We start from the raw sequence: 27898 nt of genomic DNA on the forward strand, positions 1-27898 counted from the left end.
TCGCTTGGCTGTACAGACAGGAACGCGGCACGGCACCTCGCTGATGGCTGTCATGTCGCAACAAATATTCAGAATAGCAGAAACGTGCATTCGCACTGTATTGACAGCGTCTTTGTCCGCAGAGACAGTGAACTTCCGTTGTTCAGACCATATACCGGATGTGTGATCAACACCGCGGCTTTGCGAGTCACGTTCAAGACGAATACAGACTAAGTTTCGCCGGACTGTGGCCGGCGTGGAGTAAGTATGTCACCTCTCAATCTTGCAAGCACTGCAAGCTCACAATAATCATTCGTGCTAGGTAACCATGAGCGGAATCTTATCTTCCAAAGATGAATCAATACGCCGTGTCTTCGATTGGAAGCCGTTCTCGAGTCAATCCGAGTCGCCGCTGTAAGTGGACTCCAGGGCACCCAACGACGCCCATACGGACTTTGCCTTCATTCGGTTCTTCAAGCCACATGAGTGACTGAGATATTCAAGCGTTAGCCTCTCCATAGCAGTTGCAGCCGGACTCACGGAGCGCTCAAGTTACGTCCCGGTGCGCCCGCAGTGTCTCAATAGCTGTGTTGCAAACGGGCATCTGTACTGACGCCAAAATACCGCACCTTGCAGAACTAGCTCGCGTTATGCGTGGCATATGCGGCATATAGGATTCAACGGGGCTGCGATGCGGCACACGAGTTACGGACTTGTGGCCATCTTAGCATACCACGAGCTACAGTGCATCAGAGGTGGCATGCAGCATTGGTCAACTTCTGACAGCTTGTACGTTTCAGTGTCGCGCACACTAACAAGAGTCCAGAGTCACCTCGCCCGCATAGCAAATGTCAAGGCCCACCGCAAATGGGGTTCGTTCCGTCCGCCGACAGTCGCTCATGGTATAAAGACGGTTAGTAGAATTCCGGCGTCCTCACTACCAAGTCGCCTTATAATCCTTCCTTTCACCACCCACACCTCACCTCTTCCCAATGGTTTATTCTTCCTTTGGATCCGCTTTGGCTGCATTGAGCCTCGCGTTTTCCGCCTCAGCTATCTCTACCGAACTTGTCATCGTCAATGCAGAGGTATCTCCTGACGGGTTCGCTCGACAGGGCGTGCTAGCCAACGGCACGTTCCCTGGACCAATTATCAAGGGTCATAAGGTTAGCAGCTCTCTTCCTCTGTTGGTCGCACACATTGATAGCGGCGGTCATAGGGAGATAACTTCCACATCAATGTGAAGAACTACCTCACGAATGCTACGATGGACACGTCAACTACCGTTGTGAGTACCTCCACCCTGAGCCTTGCCCGACGTCGCCGATGTTCGCTCTGGCTCACCTGTCCATGACAGCATTGGCATGGTATAGACCAGCGGCACTCGAATTGGGCGGACGGTGTAGCATGGGTACGCAATGTCCCATCCCTCCGGCGACTCCTTCGAGTACAAGTTCAAGGTCCCCGATCAAGCAGGTACGTCTCATAGCTGTTGCTCCGTCGCCTGTCGGCTAATTACTGTACAGGTACCTTCTGGTATCACAGTCATGAGGGTTTGCAATATTGCGACGGGCTGCGCGGGCCTTTGATTGTGTACGATCCGCACGATCCACACAAGCATCTCTACGACGTGACGATGGTACGCGTCGCGATGCCATTATGATAACTCCGCTCACCACGGTGTATTGTAGAAACGACTGTCATCACGCTCGCTGATTGGTATCATCTGCCTGCAGTCGACCTGCCCGTCCCAGCGTGAGCAGACTGGCTTTCTCCACAAACGCTTTGGCACTAACCCAGACCTTAGGGATCCGAGCTCGATCCTTATCAACGGTCTCGCCCGTCTACCGGGAGAAAACACCCCGGTCTCCGTATGAGGTCGAGCAGGGCAAACGGTAGGTCCTGAATAAACGATTGTTGAATGATCGTCTGATATGCGACTAGATACCGCTTCCGGCTAATCTCCACTTCGTGCCATCCGTACTTCAACTTCACTATCGATGACCACGACAACTTCACCATCATCGAGGCAGACGGCGAGAACACGGAACCGCTACCGGGTATTGACCAGATTCAGATCCACGCCGCACAGCGCTACTCCTTTGTCGTACGTGGATTGTCTATAACGCGCCTCAGCAGTATTTGACACTCTGTGATTGTAGCTGGAAGCGAACCAGCCCAACGCGAGTTACTGGATCCGTGCTACTCCAGAGAAGATCGTCAACGGCACCCCCACTGGTTTCGCCATCCTGCGGTACCGCGGTGCGAATGGTTCGGAGCCGACTGGGAACACTACCATCACTCCCCCGCCGAAGAACCCTCTGTTGGAACCCAACCTGCGGGCGTATAACGCTCGCGTACGTACAGCACTGTCTGGCGTACGTGGTCTTTCTGATGAAGTGATTATTCTTGACAGGTCCCGGCACTTGATCCCGAATGTGAAGACTGCGATATTAGCCTGAACTTCTCATTCGTGAGTGCCTTCTCCGATGCCATTTCATCTGAGTCCTAAGGGATTCGTTGTACAGAATGGCACGAACTTCTTTGTGAACGATACCACGTACTTGAACGCCTCTTACGCCGCCCCGACGGTCCCGGTCTCCTCCAGATCCTCAGCGGAACGTACAACGCACACGACCTCATGCCCAAAAATAGTGTTCAGCCCTTGCCCTTGAACAAGACGGTACAGATCACCATGCACGGAGGCCCTGTTGGCGGACCGCACCCCCTCCATCTGCACGGAGTACGTATCGCTCTGCTCCGGTTACTACCATATTTGACGCTAACCATAAACGACAGCATTCGTTCTTCGTTATCCAGAGTGCTGGTAGCAACGTCACGAACTATGTCAACCCCGTTTTCCGGGACGTGGTCAGCATTGGGACCAGCGCGGCCGACAAGGTCATCATACGCTTCACCGTACGTCCCGCACTTCCTGCTACTCGGTCTACTGAGCAGTAGTACTGACCCGTTCGTTCAGACTGACAACCCGGGTCCCTGGATCATGCATTGCCATATCGACTTCCACTTGGCGGCCGGCTTTGCGCTCGTCATGGCGGAGGCTCCTAAGGAGGTTGCTGGATATATCGCTCCCGTCCCTCGTAAGTCATTTGCTATTGAACACTTCTTCCAGACGTACTAACACATTGGTGACAGCCGCGTGGAGCGAACTGTGCCCTGGGTACGAAGAATCCCGCCCGACGCCCTCGCTGATAGTCCAACAACTCTACCCCTACACTCCGATGTAGCGATCTACGACAACATCAGATTGTGTGCCATATTGCATTCCAACGGTGCCATGTTTTGCTGCAGGAACACCCCACGGACCCCATCCTTTACTACATTGTACTTAATATCCTCATCACGCTCAATGCTTTATAGAAGTACGACCTGATAAAATGGCTGGTAATCAACTGTTTTGAACCACGAAGTGCTGAGAGTCGAACTTGGCCGAATCTGCGTCGAATTGAGTAGCACCCGCAGTCCCGCGGCCGGGGCCGGCGGAATACCGGTTTAGAGGAGAACACCAACGCATACTCTCGGTACGATACAATCTGACTCCTTGCTTCCTCATACTGTATCCCCGACTCTATTACTGGCCCGCCTGCGACACCCCAAATCGCGATGGTAAGTCTCACCGTTCGCTCAGAGTCGCCAGTCTCGCGCCAAGACACCGCAAAGCGCCGTGCCACCCAGGTCCACGGGTACTGCACCCGAGGAACTTTCCTTTTTCGGTATGTTTTCCTTCCCGATCTGTCAGTTTCATACGATCGTTCGCCGCACTAAGCACTTCAAGCTTCAAAGCTTCGCGCGACGTTTCCTTTCCTTGTCCGAGCTTCTGCCTTCCCTCGCCATCGCTCTGTATCTTCTAGTTGATTATCGCTCTCTCGTTATTCTAGAACGTCCTTCTATCGCTGCATGTACTTATAGAGGGTTGCGTCGCCCGTCCTGGACTGAATCCATCCTGCCCCCCCCTCGTCTCGCGAGTTTCGAACGCCGGCACGGACGAGCGATGCGACAGCGACGCGCGCAACTGAAGTCGAGCCCGCAAGGTACTAGAGCGACGTATTGAGTTGCGCATCGCGATTTAACATCATATTCATACCGGGGTTCAGCCTACCCACTCTCCATAGACCACCTTCAATTCGTCCATCGACGCGACAGCTGCCTTCGTTCAGCATCGCTTAGTTCTCTGCCGCGCACAAATTCCTCCGCTGCTGGCCCAGGGACGCCTCGACCTGGATCACTGAGTAACACCGGGCCGCTGTACGCATGACTGCCACGTCTTCATCTTTACGCAATCAATGTCGACGAAGAGGAAGTCGGGCTATACGACGCTTACTGGCGACACTCTTTGGGGTCATCGTCGCCCTGCCAAATACAGTCTCGAGCGGATCTCGTAGGTATGTACGCGACTCGTTGACGGCAGACACCTTGGCGATAGCGGCCAAGAGATACTCTCCAGTACGTGTGCGGCCTCTGAGTCGCAGTACAAGGCCATGCTGAAGCTTGTTCAAGTTAGGGATGACGTCTCCTCGGTGGCTGCATGCGGCGACAATGCTTCTCCGTTTGCGCAGATCGTTATCTCATCTCAGATTCAACGTCACTACGGTCACGGTGCCTCTTGGTGCGACGCCGCTTCCATTGCTGCACCACCCTCTATGTTCTCACATTTCCTTGGTCCTGTCCAGACGATGCTTGCAGCGTGTTTTGGCCTTTCACGTGCGGGACACTGTTGATTATGCATGCATTGCATTGCAATTCAGGCCGCCATTCTCGCGACATGCCTCACTGTGGGAAGTTTAGCGAACGCGCTGGCCTCGTCGTGCGTATGCACTGACGTCGAAAGCCTCCCGGCAGAAACAGTGCGATCGTCGCACAACAGAGCCATAGGAGCACCGACCGGAACGTCTGGAGTCGAAGTGTGCGCAGCTCGTGTATGAGGATAATAGGCGGGTGTCACGTCATCTCTGTGGAGCAGCATTAAACGCTCGCCCAGCAGCTGGTCATCTTCGACTTCCGCGCCGCGCCAAGCAAGCGAGGATGTCGTATGCAAGGCGGTCCTGGCTCAAATCAGGGTGGGGAATGCGCAAGCGAAAAGCGGGGAGCGGTGGTGACGCGCTTGACGGTTTGTGGGACCGTCTCCGTGATATTCGCCCATCGCCCTGGTAAGTGGATCAGAATAGAGAGTTTTGGAAACAACTGTTGAAGTTGAATTGAACGGTGGAGGTGGAGCTGAGGTCTGGTGGTGGTGGGGCTCCGTGGGGCTGGTCGAGAGTGTGACGCCGAGTGACGGGCCGTGACACTCCTACTATTCATGGCAATTCGCTCACGGACGACGCTCGGGAGGGCGGGCTGGCCGGTAACGCCCGTGTCACGCCCACCGCAGATCTGACAGAGATCGGTGGTGTCGGAGCTGTGGTCTGGTGGTGGCGTGAACTTTCACAGTTGCTGCCAAAACTCTCTAATGACGCAGACTCTGTGGCGACGACCCTGGCCTGGCGTTGTGGATACTCCTATCGACAGGCGCGCTCCCCGCCCTATGACGAAACGGATGATGGCCTGCAGCATTATAAAGGCTCGAGGTCTGTGTGCAGGCCCCTCACAACTGCTTACGATTTACGACCCGCTTACGACTTTACACTCAAGCACACTTCATTCTCTGATCTACCAAATTCACGACTCTTACACACACATTTCTCATCATGTCTCTCGCCGCCGCTAAGCAAGACATCCGCGACCGTCCGGCTCTCGACGGGGTCACCGAGCCCGTCAACCGCGACCAGAAGAACGCCGACATCGATCGCAAGCTCCACCTCTACGGCGTCGCCACCGCCCTCCGCGAGTCGCGTCTCCCCGCCAACGACCAGATCGACGCTGCGCTCGAGTATGCGCTGAACCATTCCCCCGTTGAGACCGACCAGCTCTCCGAGTCCGGTCAGGTCCTCATCCAAGACACCCGCCAGGTCATCGACACCATGCGCGCGATCGTCCGCGAGAAGAATGCGGACGAGCTCTTGCAGAACTTCGTCTGGCACACCCGCCAGACCGACACCGAGCGCGCGAAGAAGGATCCGAACGAGGTGCTCCCTGTCGGCCAGGACAAGGTCCAGAACGACGCGAGCCTAGCTGCCCAGCACCTCCGTACCCTCGCGACGCTGGTCATCACCAACGCCGAGGCGCGCAAGCTGCTCTCCGACTTTGGCGTGATCGGCCGCGATCTCCTCGCGCGCGGTGCGGGCAAGGTCGCCGAGATGTCCCGCCCCGACGAGGACGCGCTTCGTCGCGTCGACGAGCCCGGTCCCGACCACCACTTCGTCACCGAGGGTGGAAGGAACGCTGGCACCGGTGAGACTCCGGTATGTCCATCGTTTGCCGCGTGCACTTCGATTTGCTGACGTGTCTTGCAGGTCCCTGAAGTACAGGTCCCTGGCACTGGTCACCGTGTCGTGCAGGACCCGCGCAACGAGGTCGGCCAAGGCACCGCTATCAAAACTGAGAGCGGCGAGCAATACCGCGGCGACGAAGCTGCAGACATCGCCGCTCAGAGGGCCAACGAGGCCAAGCAACGCGCACGGGCTGAAGCTCAGGCTCAGCGTGACGACGTCCAACAGAATGTCGTCGAGGACGACGCCGATCCTGAAGTTAAGAAGGGTCGTTTCCAGGACAAGTTGTCCGCCGCGAGGGTGAGTCTCGACGTGCATTTTGAAGTGTTCGGATTATTCTGACAAAACTCTGCACAGGACAACGTTCTTGGCCGTGTTCCTCAGGAGCACCGGGACAAGGCGAACGAGCACAAGGACCGCGCCCGTCAGTTCCTAAGCGATGAATACTTCCCGCAAGAGCGCCGCGACCAGCTCATCTACCGGTTGAAGAAGGTCGTGATCGAGTGCCAGAATCACAAGGACTACCAGGACGCGATCCGCTGGCTCCTCGACACGGGCTCCGAGTACGTCGGCCATGGCCGCGTCGTCGCCGACCACGGCAAAGACTCGCACCAGCAGCTCACGTCGGACGACAACCTTCGTCAAGCGTGGTCCGAGTTGCGCACGCTCCTGGAGCGCTTCGCCAACGGCGCGAGCCTCGACATCATTGCGAACGCTGTGCAGGCTCTCTACGAGGACTCGCGTAGTGACGAGGGCCTCCGCCAATGGTTCAACGAGGTGAACGGGTTTGCTCGCCAGGTAAGTTCGTTCATACATGCCACGCTTGTGCACGTATTGATTGTTTTTGCAGTGCCTCATGGAGCCTGGCTACATCCTCGACGACCAGGCGAACAACCGCGGGAACCAATTGCGTGACACTGGTCGACAGTACTACGACGACAAGTACAACGAGCACTTCAACAACCTCTGGAACAGCTTCGCAGACTGGGGCAACGCGTGGACGCAGGACCCGCTCAACCGGCGGTTCGGCCAGGACTGGCAGCGCCTCGCGAAGGACCTCCTGTTCGATAGCGAGGGGAGCCTCAAGTACAAGCCGGAGCTGTGGCGCGATATCCGCAAGGTCATCGTGCCGGGCTTGGTCGCGAACGTCGGGTACGTGCCGATCCCACGCATCGAGTACACGGACGACTCGCTCGACCTCGTGCTCGAGAACTTGGCGCTGTCGGGCAAGAACATCTTCCCGAACGTCATCAGCTTCGAGGCGCACAACTATATGAAGTTCTCGCCGTACGACGCCATCAAGTGAGCAATTTCTTTCTTTGAATGTGGGCAGGTTTTGACCGAGTATCTGCAGCGACGAGCAACACCACGACTTCACGCTCACGCTTGGTCACATCCAAGCCGACTTGCGCGACGTCGCGTTCTACTACCGTCGCAAGAGCGGCTTCCCGAAGATGACCGATCAGGGCCTCGCCGACGTCCTCCTCGGCGGCACCGGTCTCACCGTCACCGCTCGCCTCGCCACTTCGCACGACCCGACATCCGTCTTCACGGTCAAGGACGTGCAGGTGAAGGTCGACACGCTGAAGTTCGCGGTGCGCGACTCTAAGCACGACGCGCTGTACAAGGCCATCGCGCCGCTCGCGACGAACCTCGTCAAGAAGCAGCTGCAGCGCGCGCTCGGCGGCGCCGTGCACACCGCGCTCGAGTACGTCGACGGCGAGCTCGCCGCGGTACGCGACCAGATGCAAGAGGCAAAGGGGAGCGAGGACGGCAACCGGCTGCAGGTTCTTAAAGACCAGGTCGCGCAGAAGAAGCAGGCCGCGCAGGGCAAGGCGGGCGAGGCGGACAAGAAGACGGGAGAGTTCAAGATCGTCGCGCAACCCGGTGCGGAGTTGCTGCCTGAGCATGGCCACCCCGACGGCTGGGTGAAGCGTGCGGGCGAGCGCGTCGCCGCGGCGAAGAGCGGCGAGGAGTGGAGGAGTGATGCGTACACTGTCGTCTAGGTTGGTGAAAGCCTCCCGTCTCCGTTCGTACCTGCCTAGAAAAAGGTTGCCCTCGTATGCTGTTACTCCTCCTTGTACTACATATGCCTTTGTAGCGCTGAGATATCTGTATCGTTACTTTCCTTGATGTAATACGCTTCTAATCGACTGTTCACTCAAAACTTCGATCGCCCGATGCTCAGGCTATGATTTATGCTTCCGTACAATGACTCTTCGTAAGGCCATGTAAGTATTTACATATTTACCTCCATCACATTGCGAGCTGCCAGGCGGATCGTGACTTGATTTGGAAGTTGTACTTCACGCTTTCACTACCAACTTGTCGGCTCTGGTGGCCTGCAACGGCGGAGACTACACTTCACTGCTGTATCATTCCCCGTATGTCGTCCTCCAAACGCAAGGTATCCGACGCCATAGGAGAAGAGGATGCTCGGGAGCGCAGTGCGAAACGTCGAGAAGTCACCCAGGCCGACACCGAACACCCCATACACAAACTCTCCTACCCCTCCACCTCCGCACCAGCTCGCACCGTTCCGTTCCAGCAGCCTGCACCATTGCTGACGTTCTCTTACACATCCGTGCGAGAGCTCGAGTTCACCGACTCCGCGTTGCGATACTATGTCCCGCCACCGAATGGCGCGGAGCTGCGCTACGGCTACGAGCGCTGGGTGAAGAGGCCGGAGGAGAGGGGGCGGCTGGATGGGCTGTTGAGGGCGGTCTCGAAGATGCGTGAACGGATGGACAGAAGCGAGGCGGGGAGCGGGAGGAGGTGGTTGGACGGTGTGGGTGTGGTGGCCTGGAGGGGGGTCATGACCAAGTGAGTCTGCGCGTGTGTGCTTTGATGTCTATTGTCGGGACTGATGTTCGTGCTGCGTGAGGGAGGATACTTACCGCGCCGTACGAGGAGCGGGACGGGTGGGAGATGAACGTGATGGACGTTGGCGGGACATTATATCTGGAAGAACATTTGTCGGACGCGAAGCTCAAGGATAAGTGAGTTCGACCCTTCGCCGGCGATGAAGATACTGAACCGCGCTCAGGGAAGACATGACTCCCCACCATCGCCTGCAGTCCTACTATGGCTACTCGTTCGAGGCATGGTCGACTTCAAGCCGGCCCGGTGTTCGCGAACGACTCGACGGGCACCCTGAAGGGTGGGGAGGCGATGTAGACACTAACGTTCAGTGGTGCTGTGTCGTGAAGACGAAGTTGGGGGACACGCGGCTGGTCATTGGAGGCGAGGTCGATTGTACACGAGGTTGGCAGCCGCGACCGTAAGGATATGACACGCAGTGCTGATCGTCCGCCCATGTAGAGAAGTTCACCGGGAAGACTAATGACTTGGTCGAGTTGAAGACATCTATGGTCATACGTGGTGCCCAAGACGAAGCGAGGTTCGAGAAGTGAGTGCGGCCTCAGGCTTGCCTGCGAGACCATCTGTCTCATACGATCGACTTCGACTGCAAGGAAGCTGCTGAAGTTCTACTTCCAATCGTTCCTCCTCGGCGTACCTGTAAGTGTCCCAGACAACTGCTTCCGTAGCCGTATGTAATGCGATGACGCAGGAAATCGTCGTCGGTTTCCGAACGCCCGCAGGCCAACTCAGCACTCTCCAGTCGTTCAAGACCATGCAGATCCCTCGGCTCGTCCGCGGGAAGCGAGGGGCATGGGACCCGATGGTCTGCTTCGACTGGGGACACCAGTTTCTCGCGTTCCTCAAGTCTGTAGTGCGCGGTGTCGACGCAGACGTACGGGCAGCACCTCATGAAAAGGAAGAGAAGCACGGCACCGGGGACTCGCGCGCAGAAGTGGACGAACAACCCGAGGGTGTTGCGGACCGGCCACGGGTGTGGCGAGTGAGGTTCCAGCCCAAGGTCGGGATCAGCGTCACGTTGCTGGACGACGCTGGAGTGCGTGAAGTTGAGGCGGGCGAGGACAGAGTCGGGTTCCTCCCGAAATGGTACTGCGACGAGCTGATGGACAAGAGCATCGGAGAGAGGCACACAGAGAGCCATGCTGCTGCGAGTAACATCGTCAATGGTGAGGCTGGTGTGAGTCGGGACAATGCCGAACACTCGGACCGTCAAGAGACGGAAGTTCGTACAGTTCATCCAGCTACCACGCCTGCCATCCCACCCGGCTGGGTGACATAAGAGTTCGTGAGTATAGTAGGGTCTCAAGCAGTCGCGATGTCTTCATGATGTGTGTAGATTTCGTGCCACGACGCCTTCTCATTTGTTGGAGACGTGCGATAATTTACCGGCACTGGTAGCTGGCCGAGGTGATCACTGTAAGCTGCTTGCCATTACCATCTATGTCTGCAATTATCATGCTTCGAGAATGCTGACTGGCGTCACGTAGGAGCATATTAGAGACATGTCCATAGGATGCAAGGATTCGACAATATCATGTCGTACGCTGCGCGGCCAGTGCAGGCGAGCCTTTCCAGTGCGGTGAGCCACACCGTTCATCACGTGAGGTTCTAGGCGGAAATAGGACCTCAAGTTACTGCTCTACGGCGTGCCACACGAGAATACACAGAGCATTGCATCCGTGATATCTCGCCGGCAGGATACTCTTCCTTGTATCAATGGACACCAGAAGCCGACAGGCTGTGCAGGTAAGTGAGACATCGTATTCTCAGAAAGCTGTGGTGGCGATCATCCGAGGTATGTAACCCCCAATCTGATGAGCCACATGTTAACTGATACACGTAGTTCGCAAGGGACTAATCCAAAGGCCATTTTCGGGGCATAGGTTTTGCATAGGTTAGTAATGGTCCGCTCGAGACCGGGCATAGCCGTGGCCAACTTCCGGAAAGAGAGCGAGGGAACCACCCGCAAGATGCCGAGCAGCGTGGTTCATAAATGCCTCCGCCGCCTCGCCTCAGAGTGAACCTCCTTCTTCATCCCCCCCCCCCCCCCCCCAAGTCTCCCCTTTCTAGACGCGCCCTCCAACTCAGAGAACGTAGGCGACCGACGGCCTGTGCACCCTATCCATCTCTGACGGTAATCGCTAGATCATATAATGCCTGTCGATCCTAGCTCCGTGGCCCTCGAGAAGGACCGCATACATAACGACAAACGGACCTCAGTGCGGTATAATTGCAAGCGGGCAGTCAAACGGGGTCTTCCGGTCATCGACTTTGTGCGGACGGTATGGAGATTCACTCCCGACATGCTCCCGGAGGGACAGCCATACAGATTGTGGCGTACGACGGTAAATCGATTCCTACAACAAGGCAGCGAGCGTGAATCGTACACACACTTTGCAAGCATCATCACCGATCTGCTTGCACAGCTGTATCCGGATGCATCTGTGTATGGCGCCTCCTCCCCATTGCGCAAGCTCAACACTACGGTCATCAACACCCGGGCCACAAGCAACCGGACGATGATTCGACAGGGCGGCTCGACGCCCGACCTTACATGGTCACAAAGTACATCGGTGACCCAGTGGAGGTTGAACTGGGAGTCGTGTCTGGCCTTTGTCGAGATCAAGCGTCCCTCCGCCCACGGCACTCTCGTCACTGATCTCGTCATCGATGTGAAAGACTTCCCCTATATTGCCGATTGGGAACGTGCGGCTTCAGGTTCTGGCGTGGAATCGGACGTGGACGCGGAGTACGAAGTGGACTCGGAATATGATTCAGACCTCGAAGCATGGAACGTCGACATCAAGCGCAAGAGATCGACATCCATACCAGACATGTATGGCCCCGTAACCAAGCGTGTCTGTCGCGAGGACTCCCTTACGTCTATGACATCCGCAGACCCACCAGAGTACGACACTGAGCCACTGAATAATCAAGAGATGGATGCCGCGCTCTACATCATGGAGATGTTGGAACGCAACCTGCGCTCGTACGCTACAGGCTTCTCTGTCGACCGCACAATGGTGACCCTCTGGTACGGCGACCGAATGGGATTGGTGGCCTCCGAGGCGTTCGACTTTCTGATTGAGCCTCACTTGCTGTTGCTGGTTGTCGCTGCTATGGGGGCTGCGGACGAAGAGCGCTTTGGTATCTGTCCCTACCTCAAGGCTCCAACTTGCGGCGACTATGACAACGCGGAATTCGTGCTTCCCTCGTGGAAGGCACTCAACGCGTATGGCGAGCCCATCAACAAAACGATGCAAATTAAGTTATGTCATGGCGGCCGACTGATGCGCGGCCTGAGCTATGTTGTGGTAAGCGCGGCGACGATGATATTCAATCTACAGGCTACCACAGAGGAGGAAGATGGCGAGGAGCTCGTCGCAAAAGTGTCTTGGCCACTCGAACGCTCGGCAACTGAGACAAGTTCCTTAAGAGCGGTGCTTACCGGGCTGAGGAAGAAGGCAACTCAATACCTCAAGCATGTAACTGAACTCAAGTGTTACATCGAGGAAACCATGGCGGAGCACCGCCTCCCGAGAGCTAACATGCCAGGTCTGAATACTGAGAAACCAAGGCTCTTCGTGCTCATGGTCATGAAGAAATACGAACCGATATACCACGTGGCGAGTGTGACGGAATTCAAAACGCTGTTTGCGGATGTGGTGCGAGGTGAGTCAGATAGATTCGACAGTGCCTACTCATCTACTGACTGATCTGTGGCCAGCGCACTATTGGGTTGCAGAAACGTCCGACGTACTGCACGGCGACATCAGCCTCAACAACATCATGTTCTACCGTGAAAACGGCCGAGTCATTGGGGTCCTCATGGACTGGGACCACTCCGTCCGGCGGAACCGCGAGGAGGAAGACAAGTTCGACCTCGAGCTGCCGTCCAGCGACGACCCGCTCACGATGTGGGTGTATCGCTTCAGTTTCCCGGGTCACTGGTACACCGCGCCCTACCTCGACGTCGCACGACAGAGCGCGCCGAGCGACGAGGTGCCGCCGTACCGCTACGAGCACGACCTCGAGGCGTTCTTCTGGGTGCTCATGCACTTCCTGCAGCAGTTCGACCCGGCGCGGCGGACGATGCTCCCGACGCAGTACTTCAACATGAACAGCAACTACGACATCGTGTCGTGGAAGCAGGACATGCTGGAGGACCTCGACGGCGACGCGTTCCAGGATGCGGCGGCGCGCGTGCACAGGGACTATTTGCCCCTGTGGGACGACTGGGTGCCGGAGCTACTGGAGATCGTCGCGACAGCGCACTCGTACAGGATGGACACGATGCAGGAGCGGACCCTCCGGTGTCAGCTCAAGACGGCGTCGGAGGCGGGCGAGCAGGCGAGAGTTGACAGACTCGTGCGGCGGCTGCGGGCGAAGGTTGAGCAGAGGAAGAGTGCGTTCAATTACGAGACCTTCATGGCTGCCATCGACGCGCCTGAAGACATTGACGAGTGAGCTTGTGCAGTTGGGATGACGGATTTATGCTGTTAGTTATATGCGTCGCTTGTTGAACTCCTATGCCATATGAAACACTACGAACTCATGTATTGATCGTTACACCCTAAAGATACATATGATACACCTGCGTATGCCAGAGCAACGGATCTAGTCGTAGAAGACGAGCAAACGGAGCTCGATCGACTCCCTGAGAAGCGCGTCTTTGGGCGTGCTCGGGTCCTGGAACGCAGTGTGAGGCGTCAGGATCGCCGTGTCATCTTCCGTCTTTGAGTCGAAGCTATGCGCATCCATACGTCAGTTCAGTCGCCTCGCACACGGGTGTCCTGAGCAATACTCACCACTTGATGAGGACGAACTCATCTGGCTCCATGCCCCTCAAGTACTTCCACTTGTGGTTCGGGTTGAACTTCACGCTGTTCGTCTCGCCCTTCCTGTCTTCGTACACCAAGTCTGTAGCGACTAGGTCCCCCTTGTAGTCTACGGAGCGGAAGTCGCAGAGGGCGAGCGGCCAGTCGTACGCGGCGTGCGAGATGGGGCGCCAGAGGTTGATGATCTGGAAGCGACGCTGGAGGAGCGCGGGAGCGTCTGTGGGTGGGAGGTGTCGGTGCACGCGCGCGATGGCGGCGGCGGCCGTCTGGTCGACGTGCGCCTGCGGGACGGGCTGCCGCCTCTGCGGCGAATCGTCGGGCTCGCCTGGGCGGCGGCGGCGGATCGCTGGCGGGGAGGGATGCCGGTCAGCGTTGCACTCTGAGCAGTAGAGTTGGTCGGGACTTACTGTGATCGAAGATGACGGCACGACTTGCGCCGGTGAACTTCTTCACGAGCTCGATGCTCTCGGGGTAGTACTCCGCCTCGACCGCTGCGTCGTTGGTGAACGCCTTGTGCGTAGCGGCTTCGCGGCCGAACTGGAAGCCGGCGGTGTCGAGAGTGACGGAGTCCTCCTTACCGCGGAGGTTCTCGATCTCGACGATATGCGACTCTTGCTTGATGTTCGTGCGGCGCTTACCGGTCGCAGGGTCCGAGTTGACGTGGGTGTAGGGCTTGGAGCCGTCCTCGGGGGAGTGAAGTAGAAGACCTCGGCGGTGACGGACTGTGGCTGGTCAGACATGGCGTTAGAGTGAAACAGGCGGGGAGGATGCAGGGAGAATGAAAAGCTATCTAACAAGGACTTGTGGGCAACAGTGGGCTCATGGCCTTGCCTTTATATATCTGTGAGCAAGCCTTCCCAGGGATGGCGTGCTGGGCATGGAGTTAGCTGACAAAGCCTCTTAAACCTCCGTTTCTCACTAAGACGGCTATGTCAGGATACCATGCAATCCCTGTAAAGTCGGAGTCCCGAGTACCGATGGAACTGATGACTTGAAGCTGACAATGCACCGCGCGTCAAGCCGACATTCGGAGGAGGAGGAGGGCGAGTGACTCACCTTGGTCCACAAACATATTCGTCGGACTCGGACCGAGAGAGCGGCAACGGCATTGGTCACATATTCTTCGTCTGGTCCTGGATGACTTGTATGCAGATTTACGAGACAGACCAAAGCTCGATAATCGCCGCAAGTGCTTGAGAATAACAACGCTCTTGTGTTGTGAGGAGAAAAGGCAGAGAGACAGAACAAGACAGTCGGAGACGGTGGCCAGAATTGGCAAGGCGCTGGCGGGTCACCGTCAACCGTGACGTCGCGACAGCCACCGGGCACTGCCGAAGCGCGCTTGATAAGGCTGCGTTACCCCGCCGCGTCGCTCTCTCCTCAACCACCACCATCTCTGCTATCTCCTCTCTACTTGCATCTCTTCCTACACGACGTGAGTATCCGCCGCTCGGAGTGTAAATCGGGTGCGTCGTTCTGACGTCGCACCGCCACAGTATGCAGATCTTTGTGAAGACCCTCACCGGCAAGACCATCACCCTCGAGGTCGAGTCCTCCGACACGATCGACAATGTGAAGGCCAAGATTCAGGACAAGGAGGGGTGAGTATCATTCACGTTGGTTCCAGTCAATCGGATAGCTGACTATGTGAATGATGTCTGTGTTGATCAGTATCCCGCCCGACCAACAGCGTCTTATCTTCGCCGGCAAGCAGCTCGAGGATGGCCGCACTCTTTCTGACTACAACATCCAGAAAGAGAGCACCCTCCACCTTGGTGAGTCGTCCCACCAGCGGTCACTGCCACTGCCACATGATCCTAATCGGCGCCTTCAGTCCTCCGTCTCCGTGGCGGTATGCAGATTTTCGTGAAGACCCTCACTGGCAAGACCATTACGCTTGAAGTGGAGTCCTCGGACACTATTGACAACGTAAAGGCCAAGATCCAGGACAAGGAGGGTATTCCCCCGGATCAGCAGCGCCTCATCTTTGCTGGCAAGCAGCTTGAGGATGGCCGGACGCTCTCTGACTACAACATCCAGAAGGAGAGCACCCTCCACCTTGGTGTGTATTGAGGTGTTCGTCAGTGAATGTCAGGTCTTACGTGCTGCACAGTCCTCCGTCTCCGCGGTGGTATGCAGATCTTTGTGAAGACGCTCACGGGCAAGACCATTACCCTCGAGGTCGAGTCTTCCGACACTATCGACAACGTCAAGGCGAAGATTCAGGACAAGGAGGGTATCCCGCCCGACCAGCAGCGCTTGATCTTTGCCGGCAAGCAGCTCGAGGACGGCCGTACCCTTTCCGACTACAACATCCAGAAGGAGAGTACGCTTCACCTCGGTCAGTATTGCTTCAGTAATCACCGCATACATCGCGATGCTGATCCGTCATTCAGTCCTTCGTCTGCGTGGAGGTATGCAAATCTTCGTCAAGACATTGACGGGGAAGACGATTACTCTGGAGGTGGAGTCTTCGGATACAATCGACAACGTCAAGGCGAAGATCCAAGACAAGGAAGGTATTCCTCCCGACCAGCAGCGTCTCATCTTCGCTGGTAAGCAGCTGGAGGACGGTCGCACACTCTCCGACTACAACATCCAGAAGGAGAGTACTCTGCACCTTGGTGAGTATAACAATTTCGACGTTCGCAAACGGTTTCAATCCTGACTCGATGCGTTAGTCCTTCGTCTCCGTGGCGGTATGCAGATCTTCGTCAAGACGTTGACTGGCAAGACTATCACTCTCGAGGTCGAGTCTTCTGACACGATCGACAATGTGAAGGCGAAGATCCAGGACAAAGAGGGCATCCCGCCTGACCAGCAGCGTTTGATCTTCGCTGGCAAGCAGCTCGAAGACGGGCGTACGCTTTCTGACTACAACATTCAGAAGGAAAGCACGCTGCACCTTGGTGAGCTCTTTCTCTGCTCATGCAGGTTCGCGATGCTCATGTTTGTCGATAGTCCTTCGTCTGCGTGGTGGCATGCAGATCTTTGTTAAGACGTTGACGGGTAAGACGATTACTCTCGAGGTCGAGTCGTCGGACACCATCGACAACGTCAAGGCAAAGATCCAGGACAAGGAGGGCATCCCGCCTGACCAGCAGCGCCTGATTTTCGCTGGGAAGCAGTTGGAGGACGGTCGCACTCTGTCGGACTACAACATCCAGAAGGAGAGCACCCTTCACTTGGTGCTGCGACTCCGTGGCGGCTGCTGAGCGCTGCTCCACCATTCTTGTCTGGTCTCCTGCGGCTGACGCGTGGTCTTGTTGGGAGGATGTCTGGTGTCTTCACCGTTGTATTCTCGTTGTACAGTACACTCTACGTATCATGATGTCATGACATTCGCTATGTCTTTGGTGCTCTTATACTGCGAGTGCAACGTTGGCGCAGTACGATCGAGCGCGACCGAGTTCTTCGACGGCGACAGTCGCTCCTCCATATCTCATGTTGAATGCGTGGTGAGTTCTGATTCGAAGTGTCCTGTACATGCATCGACCAATACAACCTTTGCCAGGTACGGTTGCGATACCGTCTCATCCTCCGGATCCAGTGGCGCGCCACAGTAACCATCCGCGTTAGTCCTCGCCCTCAACGTTGCACAACCCTTCTTCCGTTCCGTGCGTGCGGCGCGAGTGAATGACAGACAGCTCAAAGTAGGCGAGGGGCCGAGGTCATGTGTGACAGGTACGTCGAGCCGAGGGTCAAGGATGGGGCTTCTGTGGACTCTGACAGAGTGCCAGTGACGTGTTGCGGGCGTCGGGTGAGGTCTTGATAGGAGTGTCGGAGAATGTTTGAGGGACGACGTCGGCAGGTCAGGGCGCCGGATGTGAGGGAACTTGGATGAGGGGGCTATGGTGGGTCCGTTGTTCTACGAGGTATTTTCACAAACAAATGAGTTTACTGGTGCTGATGATGTATTCATGGAAGGTGGTCCGTAGTGTTGCCTTTTCTTCAGATGTAGAAAGTATGAGGGAAAGCCGTGGGCACCCGTCGGTGAGTTGACTGTTTGCATGATTGGGCCGCTGACATTTCTGAGCGGGGAAGAATTCCTAGTCCCTGGTACCGAAGGTGCGTGTACAGCTGTGTGCAGGCCTCGAACACTCGTACTGAGTCTGCGCGGGACTTCGTCTCACAAATAGGTCAACAGCACTCGTCCGTGAACCAATCGAAGGCGAGCGCCATGTGCTTATTCCTGACAGGACCTGGGAAGCATGCATCGGAGCGCGGCAGGCCAGGAAAGAAACCGATCCCCTCGGTGATGGGGATGTGACATACTCTGACAGACGATCAGATGTGGAAAGCGGGGCGCAGTGCGGCGGAGGCGACTAGCGATGGCGATTGGCCGGCCGGATTGCACGCGCACACAGGGGCCCACAAGAACGGGAAGGTCACGGTGTTTTTCGTTGTCTGGCTGAATTATTGACAGGCCAGTAATCTAGGTGCGCTGCGAATGACTTGCCTGGGTCTGGGTTGAACGTTGAGGGAGCCCTCCAGGAGACGTGGTTGGTCGACTGGAGCCGATCTTCTGGAGGGAACGGTTCGGATTGGAATCGAGGGGCGACGCCACTGACGGACGGGCGAACATTTCGCCCTCCTCCTCCCCCGTGGGGCCCCTTTCAGTCACCTTTGCAAAAGGATTCCCCCGCTTCCATTTGTGGGGGGAGGGGTTCGCGATGGGAGTTGGGACGCGTTTTCTGTGAATTGGCGGGGATCCGCGCGGCTTGCATTGAAAAACAGACAAATGTCTGAATCCAAATGCCTCGGACGAGCTGGCGCACTTGTCCTTCGTTACTCGCGGACCGCCTCGGTCCCGCAACATCGATGATCAGTGCCCACGGCGGCCGCTCGGCGCGCATGCCCCTATTTTCCGCTCGGAACCAATCATCCAGTGGCCACTCTGCGTTTGGTTGCCGTGGCATGGCTGGCACGCTGGTTAGCCCCGCGCTCGTTCTGCCATGATACGTGGAAGCGACGGTAGCGTCGATCCGCCATCAACTTGAAGCACTCGCACAATCACCCGTACTTCCGTTCGCAACGGGCGAAGAGTGAATTCCCCTTCGATGGTAGAAAATTACCGTACCCAGCTAGGTCGGTCGAAACCCAAATGCTATGTCACCCCCCGATGCTGAGTCGCAGCTTCGAAGTTCAGATGCGATCACCATAGCGGCAGGAACGACGCGACGGAACCCGTGTCTTGCGTCTGTCCGCTTGGTGATCGAAAGCCGCCCGCATAAACATGGCCCGATCCAGATCCAGATCTTACGTGCTCTCAGGTCTTCTAAGGTCCTGACCCCGTAGAGCCGTTCCCGTTGCGTCTTAAATCTGCCTGCGCGCCGGCGTTGTCGAATCCGCCGTGTTTTTCTCCCCTCTGCGCGTCCCCCCTACTGCTCCCCGGTGTATGTAGAACACTATGGTGTATGGCTTCGAGACCTCCCTGGTGACTGTTACGAGCCAGAACCTCCACACGAGCCTGGGGTCTCTTATCATCGGAGGCTTGGCGGCCACCGCGTGCGTTGTCTACATTTCGCAGTCATGGGATGAAATCTCTAATGTTAATTGGTGTAGACTCTCCGGTATTGTGTGCATGCAAACGGTGCTATATGCCCGTCTGTTTGAAAACGACTCCGGCATTCTGAAGTCGGTGGTGAGTGGCTCTACATCTCGATGCTTCCGCGACCGAGATTGATGCTCTATGAAGGTTGCGCTTGTGTTGTGGGTGCACTGCGTTGATCCGCACTGAGCATGTCTCACATTCCGCCTCTAGCTTCCTGGATGTTCTCCATACATGCATGGTGTGGGTGGCCGACTGGCAGTACTTCGTGAGCAGCTTCGGTGACCCGAATATCACGGACCATGTGTTCTGGAGTGCCGGGGTACGCCGACTTCGCTGCATTTCTCGTGTTTTTGGGCTCATATGGTTGTTGCTTCACAGCTCACGATTGCTCTGACTGCAATCACGACCGTCACCGTACACCTGTACGTAACCTGCCTCTCCCTGGCTGCAAGCTGTGAGGTTGACATATTTGCTTCAAAGATTCTTTACCTATCGGCTGTACCGATTGAGCAAGGGCAATTGGTTCGTTATTGGACCTATGATGATCCTCTCTTTGGCCCGAGTCGGTACGCCACCAGCTCAGACTTCTCTGCTCTGCGACTGATCTTGGAGGACTTCTAGTGTCCGCCATCGGTATGTCCCCTCGCTTCATATACTTCCGCCGTACTAATATCAGCATATCATCAAGCCACATCCGCAGAGCTGTGCGTCGATCCCAACTAATCTGTCCGTCATTCACTGACAGTCATGTTCAGCATTCGCCTGGGGAGCTTCTATGAATTCTATGTACACTACCGCGTAAGAGTCCGTTAGTCTCCTGTCTATGCGTCGGGCTCAACATGCTCTGTCGGCAGTGGATGTTCACGCTCGGTTTGGTCTTGTCGACAGCGCTGGACGTAATGATTACGAGTGGGCTGTGTCTATATCTCAGAAAAAGCCGGCACGGTGGCAGCGGGCGGTGCGCAAAATTCACTCATTTGTACAGGCCGTGCGTACTCATGGACTGCTATCCAGACTTGATCACATCCTCAACTCCGTGACGCTATACACCGTCGAAAACGGCATGATTACAGCGTGCGTCCACCCTCGGATGATGGAGCATACAGTGAATCTAATCTCCACAGCATTGCCACGGTCTTGTCATTGATCTTTGTAAGTTTCGTTGCCACTGTGTCGGCTGTGGGATCGCTCACGAGTTTGTCTAGTGGCTGGCGAAACCGCATGCTCTGGTTTACCTCGGACTTCACTTCGCCATCAGCAAACGTACGTCGCTGCCTTCTACGTAATCATATGGCGTAGCCACGGCTGACGCCCCACCCAGTCTATGCGAACTCGTTCCTTGCATCGTACGTATCCAAGCCAGGGCTATATCCTACATTCTGACAATATATGTACAGTATGAACGCACGCAAGATGCTGAGAGTACAAAACTCACAAAGCTCAGGATCAGGTCATCGGCTGCCTGTCATCTTCGCCCACCACTTCACACGCGGCGACCGGCGCTCATCGGTGCGTACCTGTCCCTACGACATCCCCGCACGAGATCGACGTCTGACACAGATGATGCCTACTCAGCCTGACGCCGTCGATCTGACTGGCACCAAGGTGACCCTTCTCCTCCTACCTTTCATTGAGAGATTACGCTGACACGGTGCATCGTGATGATATAGCTGCAGATAACCGTGGACAAGACGGTCGATTACGTCACGGACGACGTACCCGTGTCGAGGCACGACCCGGGCGAGGGCAAGGCAGACATAACCATGGGCAACGCGGTATGACCTCCGCGTCAGTGATGCCTTGCGCAACCTCCGTAAATAGGTGTGGCCACGGCTAGAGATTTCCGTGCTGCTGAACTCATGGGAGTCGCCTTGTAACTGAGTACGATGCCGCCCGACGGAGTGCTGTTGTTGTAACCACCGCTGTTTCGCTTGTCTGTCTGCACACGCTACGATACCACTGCCCCGCTTACTTTAGTTACAAACGAATATGGATCAGGTTGGACTGGACTAGATTGGGTTCCGCTTTACCGGATCATGGAGTGGATCGAAGTGGACCTGCGTCCGACGGCCTGAGAGCGCGGTGTCTTCCTGCTTGCGGTGTGCGTCGTACGGGAGCCATACTACTAATTGTGTGCCTTCTGTGAAGGAGGAACCTGCATGTACTGGCACCCATGCTCCGAACTCGTGTGTTGCACGTTCAGCGCAGACTTGCCTCGAGCCTTACTAACATGGTCGAACGGTATGTAAGATCCATTCTGGTACCAGCGCGTGTCAGAAGTACCACACGCACGACATGCCCTTGTCCATAGACAAGAACTCATATGCTGATACTCGAAAAACTCAGCACCGTATACTCGCAAGTGTCCTTCGACATAATGACATCGGGTTAAGTGCTCGGGTGTCAACGGACCACGTACGGTCGAAGGTCCGCGAGAACAAAGTTTTAGACTGGACATGAAGCAGGAGGATGGTTGAAGCACTGCGAAGGCGTCCATTTCCGGCACGAGGAGGCAAGGAGGCAGATAGCTGGCTAAGGCGCAGGCCAACATGCCCGCAGGGCCTTAAGGCCTTATCATCAGTAACTGAGGCCGAGCAGCAAGCTCTCCATAGCGGAGTATATGAGCTTCCATGTCTGCCGAACCCGCGCATTGACACGAACCCACCTCCGCGATTCAGTTGGCTACGGCATAGTAGGAATCGAAGGCATCACAGGACTCACTCCATTGCAGTCTTCCGCATACCATGAAACGCAGCGCAGCCATACCAGACTTCATCTATGAGTTCCCCGCGTACTGGACGATCCCTGTATATGAGGACACCCTGGGGATGGGCGGCGTCTTCGCGCCCCCTCATCCCTTCCTGCCGCTGAAGACCACGTACCATTCAAGTCCTGGCCCCCGCTCACCACCTTCGCGACCACGACCGCGGCGCTCGCATACGATGAACGTCCCACCAAGCACCCACCCCGAACATCCGCCCTGGGCGCACGTCGCACAGACATACGCCTGGGTGCTCGATCAGAGCTTCGCGGAGATGGCGCGCAAGAACGAGGAGACCGTCCGCTGGATCATGGAGCAGCAGCGCCGCGACGTGCTCCGCGCGGTGGAAGCTACGCGCGAAGCCATGGCGTTCGTACACAGCGTCGCTGCGGGTGTGCAGGCTGAGGCGGATGCCGCGGCGGCTGAGTACCGCTTCAGGAGATCTGGACAGCACCGGTAGACGCGAGGTGGAGACGCGAGGCGGAGGACTCCGTACAAGAGGAGCTGAGACGCCTCCAGCAGGCACGGCAGAACACGGAACGATGCCGGAAGTCGTACGAAAGGCGGAAGGCTGAGGAGGCGGACATGGAGAGGAGACGCGGCGAGGTACTGCGAAGGTCAAAGGAGAAGCGGAAGCAGGCAGAGAAACAGCTATGGGCGACATACGAGTCTCGTTGGGCATTAATCGCAGGTCCATCGTCGCCGAAGAAACGTACGGAGCCGCTGACATTCCGGTCGATCCCATGGCCCATGTTCGTACAACCGGAGACCGTGGAGGACATAACTCCAGCACGCATAACGTTGTTTGTACTGTCACCCTCCCATTCAGAGGGTCAGTCACGAAAGGAGAGGATCAAGGCAGCGCTGAGACGATGGCATCCCGATCGATTCGGGCGATGGATTGCGCGGGTAGACGAGTGCGACAGACGGAAGGTGGAGGAGGGCGCTGGCATTGTCGTCCGTTGTTTGAACGACCTGCTGGAGAGGGACGATGACCAGGTCTAGGCGACTTTGACGTTTCGCTGCGAGCTTTTCTTGATGTAAAAAGTTATGGCCACCTCGGTAGCGTCAGGCACGCAAGCTGCATACAGGGGTCGCATTCTATGCGTCCATGATACCCTATGGATGCAGTTCTCACGTTCTATGTCATCTGTAGAATAGTACGTTAGCGTTGTACATACGAAATTGCCGTACACGTACCAGAAGGTACAGAACCGCTGCAATTTACTTACTGAGATGCCACTGAACTCAGAACTCGGCGCTCAGTGCAGCCAAGTGAGTCCTTTTCAGCAGGAATGTCACCAGCAATTATGTCCAAACAAAGCCTCCATTTTGTTTTGACTACATTGGAGACAGTGTTTAAGTGGACACGGTGGTCAAGAAGAAAGGAGTGATAAGGACGAGACACGCGGTTAGTGAACGCGGCAAGCAGGATCGCGTGACCGCGTCACTTGACCCTTGCGCCCGACGGCCTCGAGAAGGTTGCGCACGACGTCGACGGCGGCCCTCCGACGCCCGCGCACACTTCAGAATGGCTGCCAGGTACACACGCCAGCTTCTCTACTCCCATCATATCGCTGTCGTCGTAGTGCGCTCGGAGCGGAGATACCGTCAACACTTGTTGCTTCGGTATACGTGCATCCAAGAGAGATATGTCCACTAACGGGGAGAACTCGCAATATGTCCTGAAGTTCGCTGGTGCGGCTATCAGCAGTGAGTGGAATGGCTTGCAATTTTGTGAATGTGCGCTGAGCTTGATGGTGCGGTACAGACATGGCTGCGTCGGCGGCTACCAATCCGTTGGATATGTGAGTCTCAAGTTACTCACACCAGATGGCCTCTACAAACGAAGCCTTTTATGCCACCGCAGCGTCAAGGTCAGACAACAGCTGCGCACACAAACACCGGGAGCGCGCACCAATGCTTTCTGGACCGTGGGCGTCGAGATGGCACGCACCGAGGGCGTCCTGAGCCTTATGAAGGGCTTCTCGGCGAGTATGCTTCGCGAGCTCGTCTACTCAGGCATGCGGCTGGGTTCCTACGAGTACTTCAAGGACGTGTGCGTATACAGCTCCCTACTATTGTTTCATGAACTGAGATGCTACTGCGAACCTGCGACTTAAGGCTGTATGAGCGATCGCGGGGCTCGCTGAGTAGAGAGGGGATTGGGCTGAAGGTAGCTGCTGCAACAATCGCGTCCGCCCTTGGATCGTGAGTCTCAATCTGACGTTAGGTCATTCACATACTGAGGACGTCCCAGAGCCATTGCGAACCCGACAGACTTGGTCAAAGGTCCGTCTATCGCTCGACATGTCATTGCGCCCTTGGTCATGCTTCGTGTCAGTGCGCATGCAGGCCTACTATCCTTCCGGGAGCCCATACAGGAATATGCGCCACGCGTTCGCAATGATATGGAAGGAGGGTGTGGCACCAGCCGCATCTACGGGTCTAGGGTCCGTGTCAGACGGTCTCCGTGCGCTCTATCGTGGTTCGACTCCGACGACCGTGCGCGGGATCGTGTTGTCAGTATCGCAAATATGCTCGTATGATCAGGCGAAGCAGGTGCTCAAGCGGCGGGAGCTCATGCAGGAGGGGGTGGGGTTGCATTTCGTAGCGAGCATGTTTGCAGGGTGGGTGTTCATTGCGGGTTGAGACTAGTGCGAAGGCGGATTTCTGATACAACGAACCGTGCAGGCTTGTCTGCTCGATCACGTCGAATCCTGTGGGTGAGTCGCGCGCTGAACTTTAGTGATCGGCGATATGATGAGGACTAATGATGTATTCTACTGACTCTAGATGTCGTGAAGGTGCGGCTCATGAACGATAGCGGCCGGGAGTATCAGGGCGTATCCGACTGTGTGCGGAACATCATGGCGAAGGAAGGACCCCTCGCATTTTACAAGGGCTTTGGCATGTGCTGGGCACGTGTGAGTCGGAAATATCTGCATGTGCTGCGCGTGGATGTCGCTGACGATCCTCCCTCTTGCTCAGCTAGGACTGCACACGGTGCTGACATTCGTCGTCTTCGAGCGATTACGACTTCTATTTGGGGTTGGTGCACTGTGAATGAGGCTACGTTGTATGACTGAGTTATGTCGTCTGTATTCTTACTACAAGTTCTTGTAAGCTGTGTGCCATTCTATCCGAGACTTTGAGAAGTCTCAGCACCAGCCTGGGATCGAGAGAGGGGGCTCGACAGAACGCAGAGGATGCTGCATTCATTTTCGAGCGCATCTTGTTGGCATACCGGTCCCGAGCCACTCACTACATTGCTGTACATCACGGTGGCGTGCCGGTCATGGTACCAGCCTGAGTACTTGGCTAAGTGCAAAAAAAAATCTGATAGAGCATCTCTCCCTTCGTGCAACTCTACGGTAGCTATCCCATAGAAACATGCTGCTACCAGTGATCTTGTCCTGGTTACTTTGCGCTCGACAGTGAGCGCGTATCAGCTTGTCTGTTCAGGATGACTTGTAAGTACTATAGTCCGATTGTGGCGCCTTGCGGCCCTTGCCGAGTCACACGCGAAGAACGCGACGCGTGTTCTTTCACGTGACCGCGATGTTCGGCGTGCCTCATTGTTCACTCATTCGGGATTACAAGCAGATTGCTTCTCGCATCGCATCCACCACTAGCAACGTCGACCACTCGTCCCTTCTGGCTGTGTCTATCTGCATATACCCATATAATCTTCCGATAGCCAGCAGATCAGCAACCTAAACTCATATCCGCCCCATCAAGGTATCGTTCAACTTGAAGTTGACCTGGCCCATCTAGTCTGCCCGTAGTTTTGGTCTAATTTATTGGTATCCGTGATATCTGGGCTGTCGCTCTTTTGAACAGGAAGTGACATGAGCAGTGATTCATCGTGAGTACTTTACTTATGGGAGAGTAGGGAAGGGTGCGACATAGCAGCTGTGCGCTATCCACAGCCTCTGCTGCTATTCCGTTCATTTCGCTCCGGTTTGCTTGCTCGACTAACGTGCTTGTCTCACACCAGAAGAGACAACTCTCCTGTAAGTCGACGAGGGTGCACATCTCGCTCCGTGCAAGAAGACTCACTGTCTTCACCATTAGAGACTGTACCGTCGTCCTGCATCCCCTGGTTCGGATGATGAATTATTCGACGCAGCCAGATCTCTCTCGTCCTTTCGTGCAACGCCGCGCTCTGCACAGCAAGAGCATTATACCACCGCTTACCCACAGCATGGCAGTGCGCACCGCCCGTCAAGCTCCTACCAGAGTGCTGGGGCACCGGCTACGTCGTACCATCAGGCTGGGCCGTCGTCTACATCATATCAGAGCGCTGGAACGACATCTACGTCGTATGCGAGTGCTAGACCATTGTCTACGACCTATCACAGTTCTTCTGGACAACCGACTACATCTTACCCATCTGCTCATCCGTCATCTATCTCTACTTCTCAGACTCTTGCACCTCCCTCATCTCAGCATCCATCCATAGCCAACTACAATGCTCCTACCACTATCCCTTACTCGTCTTCACGCCCTTCACACGCAGCACCATCGATGCAGCAAGCGCCTACCAACTATAATGAGCCCCAACCAGAAAAAAGCTCTAAGAAGAAGAGCTCCGGTTCCAAGGGAAAAGAGAAGGAGAAGGAACGACATAAGTCGAGTTCAAGCTCGTCCAAGAAGCACAAAGACCGGGACACAACGCGGGCGCAGAACCCGTATCCTGCCGCAACTGCGCCCGATTCGGGTCCGCCCCCTGCGCCCCAGTATCCGATGCCCCAACCCCCCATTCCTGGAACGCAAACCGCATTCCGAGTGGAAAGCTACGTGAACGATCCGCGGGCGGGGCCCTCGCCGGCGCCGCAATCGAGGGGACCGTACTCGTCGGACTTCCGAGTGACGCCTCCAGCACGGTCAGGTAACTCGGCGAACATGTCGACGCATCGTACCTCTACACATGGTGTGCCTGGGCTGATGAACGGCGGCCCAGCGAGGTAGCTCCGGCCCCAGTGCTGCCAGCCAGGAAGAACAGAAACGCTCTTATTATCGAACCGATTACGAGAAACAGCGCCAGTCGGCACCAGCGCACCGCCGACATACAAACAGCAGCGGTAGCACTATTACACGCCGAGAATCTCCTGCATACGCACATCCTTCCAGTCATCATTCCTCTGCACCACCCCCCACTTCGGCTGCATACTCGTATCCCGAACCAGACCCTCATCATTCCGGTAGCCACGCATATGTCCCTCCTGCCAGCTACCGCCCGCCAAGCCCTGTGCCCGATTATGCGGACTATGAGCCGCCCAGTCTCCAAACCGAGTCTTGGCGGGCACCTTCACCGTCCCGGCTACTAGCAACAGGCATAACTCTCCGGAGCGTCACCATCGCTCTCGGTCCCATAGACACGAGCAAGATACCAACTCTTACCGTGACAACCCTCCTCCATCCTACCATCGCTCCAGCCCTCCACCCCCCGAGCTGAGGTACATGCTCCGCGTCCTGAGCCAGCCTACAATAGGGC

At 56.2% G+C, this 27898-nt stretch overlaps 11 protein-coding genes across 11 annotated transcripts; 10 read left to right on the forward strand and 1 right to left on the reverse strand.

Moving 5' to 3' along the window:
* Positions 1-971: 971 nt before the first annotated feature.
* Positions 972-3227, forward strand: B0H18DRAFT_959190 (Cupredoxin; the record flags this gene model as incomplete). Its single annotated transcript, XM_048042790.1, has 13 exons — positions 972-1145; positions 1199-1267; positions 1386-1455; positions 1506-1618; positions 1671-1734; positions 1787-1874; positions 1924-2086; positions 2142-2336; positions 2396-2452; positions 2588-2722; positions 2779-2898; positions 2960-3080; positions 3136-3227. The coding sequence occupies 13 exons, from the start codon at positions 972-974 to the stop codon at positions 3225-3227; spliced, it is 1461 nt and encodes a 486-aa protein (XP_047887282.1).
* A 2366-nt stretch (positions 3228-5593) lies between these two features.
* B0H18DRAFT_1215382 (uncharacterized protein) lies at positions 5594-8528 on the forward strand. Its single transcript, XM_048036633.1, has 5 exons — positions 5594-6338; positions 6390-6665; positions 6723-7163; positions 7216-7667; positions 7720-8528. Exons 1-5 carry the CDS (start codon positions 5685-5687, stop codon positions 8369-8371), a joined length of 2475 nt encoding a protein of 824 aa, XP_047887283.1. The 5' UTR covers positions 5594-5684; the 3' UTR covers positions 8372-8528.
* A 23-nt stretch (positions 8529-8551) lies between these two features.
* Positions 8552-10914, forward strand: B0H18DRAFT_90508 (RAI1 like PD-XK nuclease-domain-containing protein). The gene is made up of 8 exons (XM_048041488.1): positions 8552-9188; positions 9254-9364; positions 9412-9629; positions 9687-9774; positions 9839-9884; positions 9937-10530; positions 10582-10661; positions 10733-10914. The coding sequence occupies exons 1-6, from the start codon at positions 8752-8754 to the stop codon at positions 10522-10524; spliced, it is 1488 nt and encodes a 495-aa protein (XP_047887284.1). The 5' UTR covers positions 8552-8751; the 3' UTR covers positions 10525-10530; positions 10582-10661; positions 10733-10914.
* A 383-nt stretch (positions 10915-11297) lies between these two features.
* B0H18DRAFT_1040457 (uncharacterized protein) lies at positions 11298-13779 on the forward strand. The gene is made up of 3 exons (XM_048030558.1): positions 11298-11338; positions 11391-12917; positions 12973-13779. Exons 2-3 carry the CDS (start codon positions 11399-11401, stop codon positions 13710-13712), a joined length of 2259 nt encoding a protein of 752 aa, XP_047887285.1. The 5' UTR covers positions 11298-11338; positions 11391-11398; the 3' UTR covers positions 13713-13779.
* A 191-nt stretch (positions 13780-13970) lies between these two features.
* Positions 13971-15355, reverse strand: B0H18DRAFT_1040467 (uncharacterized protein). The gene is made up of 4 exons (XM_048030559.1): positions 15140-15355; positions 14946-15080; positions 14491-14813; positions 13971-14429 (listed from the first exon to the last, which is right to left on the reverse strand). The coding sequence occupies exons 2-4, from the start codon at positions 14960-14962 to the stop codon at positions 14050-14052; spliced, it is 720 nt and encodes a 239-aa protein (XP_047887286.1). The 5' UTR covers positions 14963-15080; positions 15140-15355; the 3' UTR covers positions 13971-14049.
* Positions 15356-15580: 225 nt separating this feature from the next.
* On the forward strand, positions 15581-17298 carry B0H18DRAFT_1124734 (polyubiquitin; the record flags this gene model as incomplete). Its single annotated transcript, XM_048034905.1, has 7 exons — positions 15581-15684; positions 15755-15858; positions 15918-16145; positions 16197-16424; positions 16480-16707; positions 16765-16992; positions 17045-17298. The coding sequence occupies 7 exons, from the start codon at positions 15581-15583 to the stop codon at positions 17296-17298; spliced, it is 1374 nt and encodes a 457-aa protein (XP_047887287.1).
* B0H18DRAFT_90635 (uncharacterized protein) lies at positions 17296-17823 on the forward strand. The gene is made up of 2 exons (XM_048041503.1): positions 17296-17541; positions 17598-17823. The coding sequence occupies exons 1-2, from the start codon at positions 17419-17421 to the stop codon at positions 17721-17723; spliced, it is 249 nt and encodes an 82-aa protein (XP_047887288.1). The 5' UTR covers positions 17296-17418; the 3' UTR covers positions 17724-17823.
* A 1670-nt stretch (positions 17824-19493) lies between these two features.
* On the forward strand, positions 19494-21418 carry B0H18DRAFT_1124735 (uncharacterized protein; the record flags this gene model as incomplete). The annotated part of the gene is made up of 17 exons (XM_048034906.1): positions 19494-19591; positions 19649-19727; positions 19782-19795; positions 19848-19956; positions 20016-20059; positions 20118-20203; positions 20259-20270; positions 20326-20341; positions 20393-20435; positions 20492-20595; positions 20652-20711; positions 20762-20789; positions 20843-20900; positions 20959-20983; positions 21035-21146; positions 21213-21242; positions 21308-21418. The coding sequence occupies 17 exons, from the start codon at positions 19494-19496 to the stop codon at positions 21416-21418; spliced, it is 1029 nt and encodes a 342-aa protein (XP_047887289.1).
* Positions 21419-22192: 774 nt separating this feature from the next.
* On the forward strand, positions 22193-23780 carry B0H18DRAFT_1040487 (uncharacterized protein). Its single transcript, XM_048030560.1, has 5 exons — positions 22193-22792; positions 22837-23004; positions 23068-23479; positions 23537-23548; positions 23631-23780. Exons 1-3 carry the CDS (start codon positions 22382-22384, stop codon positions 23401-23403), a joined length of 915 nt encoding a protein of 304 aa, XP_047887290.1. The 5' UTR covers positions 22193-22381; the 3' UTR covers positions 23404-23479; positions 23537-23548; positions 23631-23780.
* A 106-nt stretch (positions 23781-23886) lies between these two features.
* B0H18DRAFT_1040490 (mitochondrial carrier) lies at positions 23887-25682 on the forward strand. The gene is made up of 9 exons (XM_048030561.1): positions 23887-24111; positions 24170-24206; positions 24269-24457; positions 24523-24609; positions 24659-24690; positions 24743-25028; positions 25093-25124; positions 25195-25325; positions 25390-25682. The coding sequence occupies exons 1-9, from the start codon at positions 24051-24053 to the stop codon at positions 25462-25464; spliced, it is 930 nt and encodes a 309-aa protein (XP_047887291.1). The 5' UTR covers positions 23887-24050; the 3' UTR covers positions 25465-25682.
* A 331-nt stretch (positions 25683-26013) lies between these two features.
* On the forward strand, positions 26014-27714 carry B0H18DRAFT_90825 (uncharacterized protein). Its single transcript, XM_048041521.1, has 3 exons — positions 26014-26266; positions 26399-26414; positions 26476-27714. The coding sequence occupies exons 1-3, from the start codon at positions 26250-26252 to the stop codon at positions 27370-27372; spliced, it is 930 nt and encodes a 309-aa protein (XP_047887292.1). The 5' UTR covers positions 26014-26249; the 3' UTR covers positions 27373-27714.
* The last annotated feature ends 184 nt before the right edge of the window (positions 27715-27898 follow it).

This window comes from Fomitopsis serialis (assembly GCF_022376445.1).
Source record: "Fomitopsis serialis strain Sig1Antser10 chromosome Unknown B0H18scaffold_131, whole genome shotgun sequence".
In the NCBI taxonomy this organism is placed as follows: Eukaryota; Fungi; Basidiomycota; class Agaricomycetes; order Polyporales; family Fomitopsidaceae; genus Fomitopsis; species Fomitopsis serialis.